Below are 15,959 nucleotides of genomic sequence, written 5' to 3' on the forward strand. Positions count from 1 at the left end.
GCTCAAAATGGTTTAAATAGGAATGAGACAGCAGTTTGCAACATATCACGTTACCTGACACCAAAACATGTTCTGTATGATTGTGGGTTTGGGACTTTTTATTCAATACTTTATCACCATATCAACATGACAGATTGGGATTTGTCTTAGTGAGCTCACTTAAAAATAGAAAAAGACAAAAATGGTAAAACCACTCACTCATGAAGCACATAATACATTAAAGAATAAATCAGACAGGTAATATCCAACCCATAAAATAATCATGTGCACGACAGTCAAATAAGGGATCGAGTGCCTGATTTTGGACGTCTTCCAGGCTCTTGCCTTACAGAGTGGATGAGAGGTGTAATCGAGGTGTAAAGGTCGAATAATCAAGCCCTAAGCCCTTGCAATTTCAGCGGGAACGTGCCTCACTTGCGTCTTTTCCTTCCCCTCTTCTCATTTCTCAGTTTGTACATCCTCGATTCCTTTCCTCGCCTCCTCTCCTCGCGTCTTAGTCCCTCCCACCTGAGATGTGAGCGGAGGAGGCGAGGAAGAGACAGGAGGAGAGAGGAGTCAAGGAAACAGACAAAATGAGACATCCTTACTTCGGAGCCGTCATGTCAATTAAATATGACGTGCGGCAGAGCTGCATCATCTGTCCATTGTTGTGTTACAGCCTACCTATATATATATATCCTTTATATATTTCATTGTGTGAAGTATATTCCAGCAGTGTTTCATGCCTCTTTCACATGTCACGGGTGCCGAAAAGACACAAAGGATACACCTGTGCATCCTCGCTCATAGCTCCTCCGGCAAGCCTCCTCTCTCCTTGCTCCTCTGTCCCCCAGATGCAATTTAGGAATTGAGGAGGAGGACGGAGAGAGGAGACGAGCTGAGGAGGCACAAAGTAGAGAAATGAGAAGAGCCCGAAGAAAGATCAAATAAAAGAATAGGGACGTACTGGGCCTGTGATCTATACTCTACACCTTAATGAAGGGAACTTCATTCAGCTGTGAGTGTGACTACAAACAGAGTGCACTCCGTGGGCTCTGCTCATTTCTCTATTTTGTGCCTCCTCGTCTCCTCTCTCCTCCGTCCTCCTGCCTGTGACCCGGTAATTGATCCCAGCACGCAATGTTTAGGGATGTCTCAATTCCTAAACTGCATTTGGAGGAGAGAGGAGCAAGGAGGAGGAGGAGGCTTGCCGGAGGAGCTATAAGCGAGGATGCACAGGTGTATCCTTTGCGGAATACGTGTGTGTGTGTGTGTGTGTGTGTGTGTGTGTGTGTGTGTGTGTGTGTGTGTGTGTGTGTTAAATAAAAAATAACAATGTATGATATCATACATCTTTTTCACATTATGACACGTTGTGATTTGTGATTTAAAAGTAAATATACAAGTTGTCATGAAAACTGTTCTGCTCATCTGACAGAGATCATAAAATACAGAGATAGACTATAACAAGACAAAGGACAGATGATGCAGCTGTGCTGCACTTCATATTTAATTGACGTTGCTTTGAAATGACGTCTCCGAAGCAAGGATGTCTCATTTTGTTAAATGTCTCTTCTTCGCCTCCTCCGCTCCCACCTCAGGTTGGAGGGACTAAGACGCGAGGAGAGGAGGCGAGGAGAGGAGGTGAGGAGAGGAGGCGAGGATGTACAAACTGAGAAATGGGAAGAGGGGCGTGACGAAGTGGGCGTGGGGAGGGTCAACTTTGGAAAATGAAGTTCTTCTTCTTCTTCTTCTTCTTCTTCTTTTGGTTTTATGGCAGGGTGCAACCATTGCTTATAAAATGTATACCGCCAACTACTGTACTGGAGTATGTAGTAGGAGATACTATCATGGATGTATTATAAGAGCTCTTATAATAATCCATGAATATTATCCCTGGACTATAAAAGTCTATAAATAAAAGCCTCACTGCCTTTTGCTTAATGAACTACATTTCAAAATAATGCAGCCAGTCAGTACAAAAACATGACCCAACAGTTTATCAGCTGTTATGTGCCATTTTCAACAAGAACATACAAATCAGAAGCTTCATAAAGCATTTATGTTGTTTTATTATTATTATTATTATATGTGCAAGATACAGGTGTTTATATTTTTCAGGTCATTGTGTAAATATGCAATTAATCTTTCCTGTTAAATTGTTCTTTAGTTTTGTATCTTTTATTTTGTCTACATGCTGCTTAGTCAGTTGGGTCTCCCTTGAAAGAGTTATTGACTATGTATAACGGACAACCCTATTAAAACACAAAGGTTTACATATACTATGTGTGACGATTGTCGTGTTTTTTTTTAACATTCACAAGAACTCTTAATTCTGGGTCACAAGATATGTTTCTTCAGAAATATGCAAAACAAGCAGTAACAGAGCAAATCTAGTTGGTTTGTGTTTTTTGAATGTGCTGCTGCTTTCAGTCTGAATGCCTATCCTGCAATTAGCCAGTCTCCACATTATTGGACGTCCTTTCCAAACCATTACTTCTCTTACCCAGCTGCAACATGGGATTAACCATCACATTCCTTCAGTGAGAAAGGGTTTTATTGAATACAAGTGCGTACAAGAAAATGTGTTACACAAAACCACCTCCTGCTGTTGTCATTACAACAATATCTCCCTTAGAGGGGTTACAACTGAAAGGCATCGACTCCAAAACCCTTCATAGAGACTGACAACTGTGTTAACAATGAAAGGTGCAATAAAAAAACACTGTGCTTTTAATACACCATCATGATGAATGAACCATATCCCAGATCTACCTCCTATTCTTGCCTTACAATAAAAGATCATTTCACTTTTGCCACATATTGAAAATACTGCAGACAACATAAAACATGGAGATTCAATATCAATGAATCTGCTGATTATTTTCCTCAATTCACTGATTTATCATTTTGTCTATAAAATGTCAAAAAAATCCAAAGATTTTACATTTACAATGACATCAGAGCTTATGCAATTAGATGATTGATTAGTTGAAAGGAAATTAATCTGCAACTCTTTTAACAGTCAGTTCTTCGTTTCATTTATTAAGCAAAAATGTCTTAAGTCTTTAGTTCCAGCTTCTTAAATCTGTGAATCTGATGCTTTTCTGTATCATGTATGATAGTAAGCTGAAAGTCTCGGGAAGTTTCAGGAAATTAAAATTGGCATTTTTCAGTATTTTCTGACATCTTATAGAAATATCAATTATCCAGGAAATAATAAGCAGATTGATAACCAAATAATAATTATTAGCTGCAAAACAGAGAAAAGCAACAATTTGTTTTATCCACCAACAATGTGCATTTAACAACAAGCTATCTGGTACTGACGTTAATGTATTTTGAACAGTTTGTTTCCTTTTTTCCCCCAACCGTCAAAACCACAGAGAGCACAAGAAGCTACAGGCTTATATTTCACAGCATTATAACATGACTCAGAAAAGTTGCAGTCCAGATTTCAACTTGCTGACATCACTGTGGTTCCAAAGGAGACCGTCAGTTGTTCTCAATGGTGCCGAGGCTCCTGGGATGTTGTGTGGTGCGATGCTCTCCAACTCCACTGGCTGGTCAAAGACAGTCATTGTTGAGTAGTTGCCCACCATGAGGCACGAAGGGTCATCTGACTGTCCGGGGACTTTACCAAGAGGATAATTCTTCCATAAAACTTTATCAACACACACCTGCCACGGAGAACCTCTGAGCAACTTCTCTTTTTCAGCCTGTGCATCTGACCATTTGTACTCCTGGGAAGACTTGCCCCTTGCAAATTCAGCCAGAGATGAATGGCTGTGGCACCTTGAACGCTGCAGCTTCTCATGCAAACTCTCCAGTGTGTATATTGGCTGTTGCTTCTGCTCTGGGAATGGATCACATTCTGAGTGTGCCGTCTGTGTGTAGATGGAGCAGAGCTGGAGCAGCCTCTGTTGAGTCTCCTGAGGAAGAGGATGCTCCATGTCATCCAGGATTAGCTGGAGCAAGTAAGGCGTGCCGATACAGGGAGCATCCAGACATGCAGAAAGCAGCTGCTGCCACCTCAGCTGGATGCGGTTCACAAAAATCCTGTCCTTCACTCTGGCTTTCCTCTGTGCCTTTGTTTCAAAATGATATTCAAATTTGTTGCTGTTGCTGAGGATGATTTCTGAAATCCAAGCAGAAATGTAGAAAGCCCTGTGATTATTCTGCTCTTTGGAGAGAAGCTTCAGTTCAACAAAGAGCTTCTCTAGAAGGAGGTGAATAAAGGATGGCGAATTGAGCATCTTCAGGAGGGGAAGCCAAAAACGCAGGAATGTCTGAGGGAGTCTGGGACTGGCGTTGTCAGAGGTGTCACAGCCTAATGTTTCCAGTTGTTCAACAGTAGGAATGAGAAATCCATCTTCCAACAGCACATCAACCAGCAAATCACTTGATTCCACAGAAAACTGCTTGATCTCACCAAGTATCCAGCTCATTTCTGCAAAGGGGGCTGGCCACAAGCTCTTCTCTTTGTCTCCGGGAAGCCTGTCAAAAGCCTTGAATTTTTCATTTTCAAAAGATATCAGAAGTTCCCGTGCATTCTTGTAGGCTTCCATTTCTTTTTGCCTTGCAATGACCTCATCCTCCTGCCGTTTTAGGTCAATCTCTTCATCCTCTCCATCCGACTGTGATTCCCAATCCTCATTAGGCCCTCCTCCCAACTGTCTGGACCAGTACTCCTGCTGGAGCCACTCCAGAACCACCTTACATCCCTTTCTACACCATTTCAAGGTAGGGAGCTTCCGGTGTGTGAAATCATGCCTCAGGTCTACAACCCACTCCGGGATGTTCAAGTTCCCAGCCAGCCGCCGCAGTGGCCGAGCAACTTTCCCCTGCTGACGTTCAGTGATCAGGTTGACAAACCTCACCAGGGCCGTTCCATACAGCAGAACCAGGTCAGCTCCGGCCAGCTCTCCTGACCTGTCCAGCACCTGGCACCTCACCAGGTCCGCTGTGCAGTCCACTGCCACAGGTGTGCTGCTGGCATACCTGCCTTTCCAAGCTGATATCCTCTGCAGTGCATACCTCTGTAAGCCGGAGTCCTGGGAGTAAAGATACTCCAGCATCTGATCCCACTCAGCTTTGTTGACCCATGCTACCACATGGCGCTTCTTCTCCGAGCTTTTTTTCTTCATTTTAACAGAGGAGGAAGAGTACGGTAGACTTACGGTGACACTTTGTACATATAAAGAGCTTCAGTACCGAGAAACTGGTGTCCTTTGACAGTCACTCTCCTCAATATAGTACAAAATAGCTTTATACTGCAATGCGAAGCTCCCGATCGTATCGCATCCCGGAAATGACCCTTTCTTCGGCTTCTTTTTCTTCTTCCTCTTGTGCATTTCCGGCAGGCTAGCTGCCTTGTGGCGCATTACTGCCTCCCGCAGGTCGGGATGAGGTTGCAGTTTGGGTCTAAACGGCAAAAGTAAAATGACTCGCTCATTGCACAAACCAAGCTACCGTTGCTGCTATTTTACGACTTTTATATTTTTGTGTACTTGTGTGTATTTATATAATTCCTTTACTTATAACTTTCTTTGTATATTTTTAGGAATCTTATATTTTAGTAGTTAAATTGCTTAAATCTTTTAATCTACAAGTGCACTGTTTTTGGTCCGGGAAAAACGGAATTTCATTTCAATGTATGCGAGTACTGAAAAAGGCAATAAAGTCATTTTGAATCTTGAATGAATGTCTATTTTCAAAGGATTGCTTCCACAGTTTGACTGACTGTGGGATTAAGATTAAGAAGGCTGATCATTGTGAAATGACTTTCTTTCTTTCTTTCTTTCTCTCTTGAAATACACAATACATACAAATAACAGACAAATACAGGAAAACCATTACAACAACCAAACAGTTGAACAAATCCATAAAGGACATTGAACAACATTAAAGGCATGGATCAAAAAAATAGAATCATATAAAAGAAAATATGTGAATAAATAAAGATTGCAAGTTCAACATATTTAGTAGCTGCCTTGACTTCTTCGTACCGATGATTTTTTTTGTCTGATCACTTATTTAATTTTGGGGTAGGGAGTTATAACAGTTTATTTGTTTACTTTAAAGAAACTGACACATATAATTTAATTTTTAAGGGGTAACTCGGGTCTACATTCCAGCATAGTGGGTGGTAGTAATACATCTTAACATCAGAAAAACAACACCAATGGTGATATATTGTACAAGACAATCATATCTGTAAATGATTATGAGTGTATGGCATATGGGACAGTAGCTTCCTCTATCCTAAATAATCTGGATGAGGTGCAGGCTAAAGCACTTAGAATATTTTGTAGGGCTTTTAGAAAAACACCTCGTGTATGCTCTTCCATTTGAAATGGGGGAAACCACCTTATAGCAATTCAGCTCTGTATAATTGGGCTAAAGTACAGAGTTATGGGTTTTTAATATCTGGTAAATGTTTGTTGGGGGAGCACTGGAAACTTTAGAGAAGGGGTGGGAAAGTAAGGAGGGGAGTTTAGTAAATTCCATGGGAGAGGGAGCAAGGGAAAGGTTGATGGTGTGCCGGCCACCTGTTCCATATGGCTTTTGCTATATTAGATGCAATCAAGAAGAAGGATGCTGAAAGAAAAAAATGGACAGATCATATATAGATTCACACTATTCTTTTGCAGCTTGATTACTGCCAGATAATATGGGCAAATTCCACAAAAAAAGATATAAGCAAACTTCAGCTAGTACAGAAAAAGCCTTATTCTCCAGTGTCCGTACAACACTAATATCAGTAGCATGCACTCCCGTCTCAACTGGCTAAAGGTTGAAGACAGGCTGAACACTGCGCTTCTTTTCTCAACATGGAAAGTTTTACAATCCAAAATTCCATCATATCAGTACAGTTAATTAAAACACAATTTATAGTCATATACATATGCCACGAGACAGGCAACAGACGGCCAGTTTTCACTTCCCAAGGCAAACACTAATTTCCTTAAATGCACATATAGAGCAATGAAAACATGGAATTCTTTACCACTGTTACTGACTAAACTAACACAGAAATCAATATTTAAAAAGCAAATAAGGAGACACCTAGGAACAACATATTTGTAGGATGCTATGCATATGCTGATTTGTAGTTTTTGCTGTGTAAGTTCTACTCATATATATTAACATTATTCTCTAATAACTGTCTTTTGTATACCATTTGTGTTGACTGTAATGTTTTATGTATATTTTTAAATGTGGACCCCAAAAGAGGGTGGTCATTTCTGTCTGTGCTTTATTTAGGGGCATTTTGTTCATGAATGCATCATCTCAGTGCTTACATTCTCTGGACTTTGTATATCATGAAGCACTGAGATTCACTCATCACTGCACACTGGTTATTCAGGTTGGTTGGCCCTCTTTGATTTCTTGAAGACTCCTTCACTGGCATTATTTTATTTATGAAGCCATTTTTGAAGTATTACCACCATATCTGTGTGTACATGAAAAGGAAAATTGCAAATAATTATGCTCTTCGCTCACAGAGCATCTTTTTGTCGACTGTACCTAACGTTTAAACAGAGTTTGGTAAAAGAGCTTTATATACATATATTTCTATACTTGGAATCTTCTGCAAAATCAGTTAAAATTACAGTCACTGGTTTCTCTGGGCAGGTTTAAAGCTTTGCTGCAGGAATTCTGTGCATCATCATCTATCTACCAATGTCAGGGTACTTAATGTTTTAATGTTTCAAATTGCTCCTGTTTTAAGTCTAATTTTAGTTTAGGGTTGTATTTTTATTTTCTCTTTTATTGTATTTTTATTCATGATTTTATTATTTTATATTGACTAATGAGAAGTTGTGACACAGTTCATTTGTAATTCTACAAATGAACTGTGGGGGGCTGCAATACACCCTCAACTGTTGGATGAATTATATTATATTATATTATATTATATTATATTATATTATATTATATTATATTATATTATATTATATTATATTATATTATATTATATTATATGGAAGCATCCAACTGGACTTTGTGAGCATTGTCAGGTACCAGAAACAGTAGAACATGTACTTGTTAAGTGCAGGAAATAAACCCCAGAGAGAGAGAGGACATGATGGAGGGAACGAGGAGATCAGGGTTGACAGGAGCAGGTTTGAAGGGCATTCTGGAGAGTGGTGAGGGTGGACAGGGCAGGAAGTGTCTGGTCAGCTTTCTGGTCAGCCTGGGAGGACAGGATTGATAGGAAGAATCTGACAAACCGGATACCATAGGAGTTAACCAACTCCAGAAGATGGCAGAATGCAAAACGAAGGATGCAAGCTGCCATTGAACCCCAAAGAAGAGGAAGAAGGAAGAGGAATAAGAAGAAGCAATACACCTTTGGTGCATGGATGTATTTGCTGCATCTAGTCTGCATGGATGTATTAAAAGAACTGGACAGGGCTCTGCCGCTCAGCCTTGCAGCTAATTTTCCGGGTTTCTTTTGCTTTGTGCCCACTGAATATACATAGTTGTGTTTGTTGAGTTCCCGCTCGGCTTATAGACTTTACATTATGATGATGTCACATATTTTTAAATTGCTTCTCTCAGCTCGAGGAAACCACTGGGAAAAATTGGATACAAGGCTGAGCGGCGGAGCCTTATCCAACTATACATCCATGCCCCAAAAGCATTTTCCTCACAGACCACTATTGTAAAAGTGACGTCTGTAAAACTGTTGACAGGAGACCTCGAACTTCAAACAAGGTCAATTATGACTCTTTCTATTATGAAGTTTTGGTCCATGGATGTTTTATATTTGTAAAACTTTCCTCGCGCTGAGAAAAGCGAGTTTAAAATCTGCGACGTCATCTCAAATTAAAGTCGAGCGGGAACTCGTGGGCGGGGCTAGCGGAAGGGAACCCGGAAGCTAGAAACTTTTTTGGCGCATGCGCCAGCCGAGCAATTGCTATTGGACCTCTTACAATACATCCGCGCTAGTCTGCCGCAAACTTCATCATCATCGGAAGAAGCTTCTCTATTTGGAAAATGGCGGGTGCTTTGACAGAAAAACAACTTGCACAACACGTCTATACTGCTTTACAGGTAAAAGAAGTTAAATTCATGCGTGAATAATTCTTCATGATGAGATTAGGGAACCATGTCTACTTGTCTACTTGGAGTTAATGGTGTGATTTAGTTGTTGGCAAAGTTATGAAGTGTTAGCCTCGGTTCAGTGTATGTAAACAGAATATAGTGAGGGTGTCACATCATTCAAAGGTTTCTTGCTCTTTGCCTTTTGAATGATACTCCAGTAGGTACAATATGTTATGAATTGCATCAGTATATCAAAACCATCCAGCACACCACTAAACCCCTAACCTTAAAGACTCTTAAAGGACAGGTTCACACTTTTTCACGTCTGTCTTAAAGGAAGAGTCAGGAGCCCAAATGAATATTGAAACAGGTTTTTCTTGCCACAATCATTCCTCCTGTTCATACTGACTACCTTAATATATAAACTGAATAAGGTAATGTCTTAACTGCTGACCTTTTTCTTTTTCTTATTTATTTATGTATTTATTTTTCCTTGAACCCCTCGTATATTACTGTTGTTACTGTTATTGCAATTTTAAAAAAAAGAGTATGGTGCCATTTAAAATCATCTTTAAATTGAATATCCTGTCTGTGTTTATCTTTGTTGAGGCTGCGTCTTGTCCCTTGGTGGAAGGTCTGCATCTACAGGAAGCAGACAGCATGCTGCAGCTGCTGTGTACTCCCTCTCAGCACCGTACGGACATACTGACATGGATCTGCAGCAGGTTAAGCTACAAATAGCATCACCTTGTTCTCACCTTAACCAGGTAGCAAAGTTAAGATGCCACTTTATATAAAATAACCACTGCTTCTGCCCTGTCCTCATCTTTGACATTACAGTATCAACCCAAACTTTGCCACTTTGACGGCGAGATCCAAAGACCCAGATGTTTTGACTAAAGGTAACATATTGTTATCTTTGGGGGGGTAACCTTTCTACACAATACATGGTTAACAGCAGTCATGGGTGTCTTTTATAGAAACATTATGGAGGACAGTGAGAGTGCAAATGCACAGAGCAGACACAGTTTTCCCCTTCAGACTAAAATAACCTGTTATACTGCTGTGGTCTGTTTTTTTTCAGAGATGGCCATGCTTGGTCAGGAGCTGATGCTGTGCAAAGCCGACAACCTGGACCTTATCAAGGTGAGAGGGTATATATATATCATTCATAATTGTTAAATTCCCAATCTAAGAGATTCTTATCAAAATGTTTGTCTGTTGTGTGTTTATGTAAAAAAGGAAAATCAGTATTAGCCCAAAAAATCCAGTTGGGTTCTTGTATGTATGTATGTATGTATGTTGTCCAAGGGCTGTGTTGGTGGGGGTCATGTTGTGTCAAGTACTGGTGAGACAATCCAGGAAATCCAGTTTGAGTAACAGACCAGTGATCAAATGCCAGAACACTGCACAGCAGCTTAAAATACTAAAAGAAATCACTTTACAACTCTGCAGAATGATCACAGTAACAAATCTTTTATCCTTTTGTTGCAGTAATCTCCAGGTAAACAGCAGTGTGTTGCAGCAAAAGTTGAGTTAGGTTCAACTTGCCAGATGACCCATGTTTTGTTTTGTTTTTTGTCGGCACCTCAGTGTCATCACCTCTCACAGACACAGTAAACAGAAAATGTTGTGCTTTGTCTTTGTAATTTTCATCCAGGGTGATGTGAGTCCTCGCCAGCAGCTTCAGTTCCTGGAGCAGCTTATAACTCCAGGCTGCAGGAGGTCTGCTATTCACAGAGTGGATACTGAGATGCTACTGAATGAAATCTTCGCTAATGATAGTCTGCCTCACCTCACACAAATGCTCAAACCTTCGCTTGACCCCTGGCCTGCAAACATCAAGTATGTATGCTCTCTTTGACTATCTTGTTACACACGATATTCCCTCTGTTTTCACCTGCTTCATGTTGCCATTCTCTTTGAAATTTACTTCTGATAAGAGACTTGTGGGTGTTTTGTGGACCTTATTTTTACTGCAGCATTTTCCTTAAAGCCCCCCTCCATTCAAAAATGTGTTTTTCTTCTTGTTCCCATAGTTGAATGTTGATCTTCACTTTACTGAAATGACGTATGTGCAAAGTTTGATGCTAGAGGGCTGTTTTCACATTCATCTGCTGAAAGTGGAAAGTTTCTCTTTGGTCATTGAAAATCAGATTTTAGGGGGCGGGCCTACAAGGATAATATGTGACATCACAACTAGTTTGAAAGCCAATCCTGGTCCATTATTCAACTTACACAAGTGTGATAGTGAAACTTGAAGCCATCAGTGCATATACACTGAAAATGGACTTTACAGTGAAGTAGGAGACATCTTGTGTTCAGATAAACTTTTTAAATGAACAATATTTGCATATTTAGGGCCCCAGCACCGACAGTGCGAAGGCCCTATTGGATCTAAAGGAGTTATTATTATTATTATTATTATTATTATGATTATTATAATTATTATTATTATTGTTCTTCCAAAAGAAATGCATTTTTGAGTTATCAAGTTGGAGATATAAATAATAAAGTCTATTGGAGCAAAACCGTAAACCCAACAGGAAATCGGCCATTTTGAATTAAGCGACCGTTTTTGGTGATTTGCATGCTTTGTATTTTAACAAACTCCTCCTACAGATTTTATCAGATTGACTTCAAAATTTGTATGTCATCTAGACTAGTTTGTGATCAAAAGTTATTAAAATCGTGAGTTTTCACTGAGCGCCCTTGCCGTTGCGATGTGGCGAATTTCGATGTTTCGCCACTGTCCAACAGGAAGTCAGCCATTTTAAATATATGTTGCAATTTTAGCGCTGTTTTTGCAATTTACAGGTGTTGTATTTTAACAAACTCTTCCTAGATATTTAACCCGACCGACTTCAAATTTGGTTAGTGTCATCTAAAGACTGAAATGTTATCAAAATCTTGAGTTTTCATTGAACGTTGTTGCCGTGGCGATGCGGCGAACTTCAATGTTTTGCACTGAAGCAGAAAGTTGTTGTTTAACGTACATCGTCCAACCTGCACCAAATTTCTTATGTTTGATAAGAGTCCAGACCTGAACACATCTAAATGCCAATGTTTAGTCATAGTCATAGCGCCACCTACTGACAACAGGAAGTCAGCCTCATATGACAAACATCATCTGATTTACATGATGTGGTCTACACATGATATACAGCAACATGACATGTAAGTAGTGGGTGTTCTCTAGCACCACCTAGTGGACACATGAGGTGATATTTATCTCCTTTGTGCAAGAGTCCAGGCCTGAAACCATCCACATATCCGCAATAAAACCCTTCGACTGCAGCGCACCCCGACATGCAAAGGTCCAATGGCCCGATTGTTGCTGCTTGCAGCTTTAATTATATTTTGTGATTTTTTTTTTTTTAATGAGGCGGGAAGAGTAAATGCCATTTCAAAGATTTTATGGAGATAATGTAACTGTTATGTGGAAAAACCATACTAGACACAAATTATTACTCAAAAAAATAGTACTTCATATAGATCTTAAAACATGTCTGGGTCTTTAAGTTGCACCAGCAGCACCAGTATCTTTGTATTTGTCTCCTGTGCAATCTCTCTTACTATTTCTTTCTTACCTCATAGGGCTCTACGCAAGGGTACCAAGTCATCTTGTCATAAGCCAACTGGAGAAGAGGGTGCTGACGTTGCTGCACTCCTGAAGTCTACTCAGTCAGTACTGGAACAGCTACAGCCAGAAGTATGTCGTTCATGTGGCCTGTGATTCCAGCAGTATTATAGAACTGTCCGTGCTAAATAACCCCCACATAGATTTAAATTCTGAAAATATGTCTATGTATGATTTGGCTGGACTTAACTGTATATCATGGTACTAATAAGCAGGCGTTTTGCTGTGTCCTTCTCTTTCAAGCGCTTCTACGCTCACCTCCAGTGTGAATCCCTGAATAATGAGGCACAGAGTCCTGGTGTCTTCCCTCCAAATGCATTGCATGTGGCGGTACGTGACCTCCAGCAGTTGATGTCTACTTTCAGACGTGTTTATGAGACAAACTTGAGAGCTTATTGCAACAGAGATCCCCCCAGCTTCAGCACAGAGGCCGACGTCTTCCAGAGAGTACACCAACTGCTGCTGGCCTGCAATACGGTATTAAGACACACACACACACATAGAAAAATGAGTGCTGACGTACACATGCAAAAAATCTGTCTCAGTGCCTGAAGTATAGAAATAAGTCATATTGACTTCGTCCTCTTGCTTGTGTCTTGTTTGTCAGGAGTTGGAAATGCTAAGTGAAGTATCAGAAGCATCTGTGTCCATGAGTGAAGAAGTGAACCAGCTACAAACACAGCCTCACTACTGGAGTGGACGAGAAAAGCGCACGTTATGTAAGTATATATTCTCGTTCACATGGACACTCACACATACGGTTTGTTGCATACTGTTCATTTATTTTCCCAGTGGACCAATTGGAGGAACTAACCAGGCGATACAGAGACTTTCTTGCCCAGCTTCATTCCTGATGGCGTCCCCTACATCATGCGGTGCACAGACACCAGCCTAACTTCCAACCATCAAGGTGAATGTCAATTTACTGCTGCTCCAAATATTACAGTAATTATTATAGGAGGGCCTGATCTGTGGTTCCTCACTCTGTCCCTGTGTCGTAGAGGAAACTAATGCCTTATGTCCACTGGATCCAGCTGCATCAAGTTTGAAGGCACATTTAAAATAAATGCATATATAAATGCATATTTTTATCTCCCCAACATGGAGCTTTTGCAAAATGACTGTGTAAGCCTCCTCCAGCGAGGGTATCAATATATATGCTGTTGACAAGTGATGTTGAGATCATATAATAATGATGTGATCTGCACTGCAACACACCTGCTTGTGAATAACTGTCTGGTTAACATATATTTATGAGCCACGACCATGACACTAGACCATACTCGCTCCATTGTCTGACAACAGTAACAAAAATGTTAATTGTATTACTTAATAAATGTTTTAAATTGCATCACAATCTCAACAGGTTTGTGTGGTAATTTATTCTTTTGTTTGCTTTTCTGATTATCTGCATCAATTAGTCAATTGACAGAAGATTAATCCTCAGCAATTTTGATATTCAATTAAAGCTGCAAGCAGCGATGATCGTGCATGTTGGGTTGAGCCACAGTGGAAGAGCTTCTATTGCAGGCATGTAGATGTTTTCATGTTTTATCAAACATGTGAAATTTGGGAAAGATCTGACCATGTGGAGTCAAGTTACAACAATTTGTTTTGCAATTGCGAAACCTAATTTGAAGTGGATTTCTTCAACCTGCTAGGCACAGGTCATAAAAGTACAGCACCTGAAACTTCCTGTTGCCAGTAGGTGGTGCTATGACAATGAGTCAGTATTGACACATGGATACATTCAGGGCAGGACCTTTATCAAGCATGATACATTTGGGGCAGATTGGGCGATGTACATGAAAGTTATTACAACTTCCTGTTTCATGGCGAAACATCAAAGTTTGCTGCATTGCCACGACAAGGGCGTTCAGTGAAAACTCAAGATTTTGGTAACTTTTCATCACAAACGTCTTTAGATGACACTGAAAATTTGAAGTTGATGGGGTTAAATCTCTAGGAGGAGTTGGTTAAAATACCAGGCCTGGAAATGGCAAACAATGCACAAAAATCACAAATTAAATTCAAAATGGCAGACTTCCTGTTGGATTTAGGGTATGGCTCCAAGAGGCTTTTTTGTGTGTCTGGACATGTTACATGTGCCTACCAAATTTTGTTCATCTACATGAAAATGAAAGGAGGGGCTACAAATTTGAAATTTTGTAGGGGGCGCTCTCAAGCCATTTTCCCGTCCCCATCCCCAATAGTATCTAAACAAGGAACTGCGCTTTACTCGTGTTAGTTCAGCTCACTGTCAGCACATTCTGGTCTGGAACCACTGTTGTCTGATTTTGGCAATGGAATCTACGCAGTCACCTATCTGTGGTGTCTAGGGAGTCAGGCAGTCACCCCCTCTGACCTTGGTAACCACGGCAACGCTGATTTATCCTTTATCGGAAAGGCTTCTGCTTCCCCAAACATCACAGACAGCTGCTCTGAGTCTCAAGGAGAGGAGACTCTGTGACCTCAAGGCCCATGTTTAACCCAGTCAAACCCAATTCTTACCCCTGAAGACAGAAAATTCCCCAACAATAGTCATAGCACCCCCTACTGACAACAGGAAATCAGCCATATGTGACAAACATCATCTGATTTACATGAAATTCACATGGTGTGGTCTACATAGATATAGAGCAACATGGCATCTAATAATGGTTGTTCTCTAGCACCACATAGTGGAGACAGGAAGTGATAGTTATTTCCTACATGCAATGTCCAATATTCCAAAAAATGTATATCTATGTCAGTTGTCCTCTGGTAAATGTATTGCTGCAATAATAATTCACTTATGTATTGTTTAGGAAGTGAAGCCTAATTAACACATAGTTCATCAAATATATATACAATTTCAAATAAGTCATCTCCAGCGCTGCATACTGCACACAGGAAATAATATTTTACCCAATCACACAGTGTCTGATAATCCTGACAAGTCAGAACTGTCAACAGAGCTCCAATAGTGATACCACGGCTGCCGATCCATCTGATGCACACAAGGTGCGAGGGCACGTTCATCGCTGCTTGCAGCTTTAATTATTATTTAAATTTGTATGTTGACTCACTGAATGAGAAACATTCATTTTTTCTTTGTATATTTGCATTTTGAAATGTCATACCAAAAGTTACAATACTTTGTTTTAGTAGTTACAATATATATATTATACTATTGGTCATGATTTAAATACACCTATTATCCAAATGCCCTTGGCACTAGCACCACAACTAACAATTAGTTATCATTATCAATTCATCTGCCCAAAGTACTTTCTTCTTAGTACTT

The 15,959-nt window shown here is 40.1% G+C and overlaps 2 protein-coding genes across 2 annotated transcripts; one reads left to right on the top strand and one right to left on the bottom strand.

The window, feature by feature from the left end:
• Positions 1 to 2,518: 2,518 nt before the first annotated feature.
• Positions 2,519 to 5,318, bottom strand: las1l (LAS1 like ribosome biogenesis factor). Its single transcript, XM_044352594.1, has one exon. It carries the CDS (start codon positions 5,124 to 5,126, stop codon positions 3,414 to 3,416), a length of 1,713 nt encoding a protein of 570 aa, XP_044208529.1. The 5' UTR covers positions 5,127 to 5,318; the 3' UTR covers positions 2,519 to 3,413.
• A 3,585-nt stretch (positions 5,319 to 8,903) lies between these two features.
• haus7 (HAUS augmin-like complex, subunit 7) lies at positions 8,904 to 14,036 on the top strand. The gene is made up of 9 exons (XM_044351776.1): positions 8,904 to 9,042; positions 9,643 to 9,758; positions 9,874 to 9,935; positions 10,118 to 10,179; positions 10,694 to 10,878; positions 12,631 to 12,745; positions 12,917 to 13,150; positions 13,281 to 13,392; positions 13,466 to 14,036. The coding sequence occupies exons 1-9, from the start codon at positions 8,986 to 8,988 to the stop codon at positions 13,525 to 13,527; spliced, it is 1,005 nt and encodes a 334-aa protein (XP_044207711.1). The 5' UTR covers positions 8,904 to 8,985; the 3' UTR covers positions 13,528 to 14,036.
• The last annotated feature ends 1,923 nt before the right edge of the window (positions 14,037 to 15,959 follow it).

Source organism: Thunnus albacares, chromosome 5 (assembly GCF_914725855.1).
Source record: "Thunnus albacares chromosome 5, fThuAlb1.1, whole genome shotgun sequence".
NCBI classification, from domain to species: domain Eukaryota; kingdom Metazoa; phylum Chordata; class Actinopteri; order Scombriformes; family Scombridae; genus Thunnus; species Thunnus albacares.

Coding starts and splice junctions, on each gene's coding strand:
- las1l (XM_044352594.1), bottom strand. CDS start 5,126: ATGAAGAAAAAAAGCTCGGAGAAGAAGCGCCATGTGGTAGCATGGGTC.
- haus7 (XM_044351776.1), top strand. CDS start 8,986: ATGGCGGGTGCTTTGACAGAAAAACAACTTGCACAACACGTCTATACT. Junction 9,936..10,117: donor CCCAGATGTTTTGACTAAAG/GTAACATATTGT, acceptor GTTTTTTTTCAG/AGATGGCCATGCTTGGTCAG. Junction 13,151..13,280: donor TGCTGCTGGCCTGCAATACG/GTATTAAGACAC, acceptor CTTGTTTGTCAG/GAGTTGGAAATGCTAAGTGA.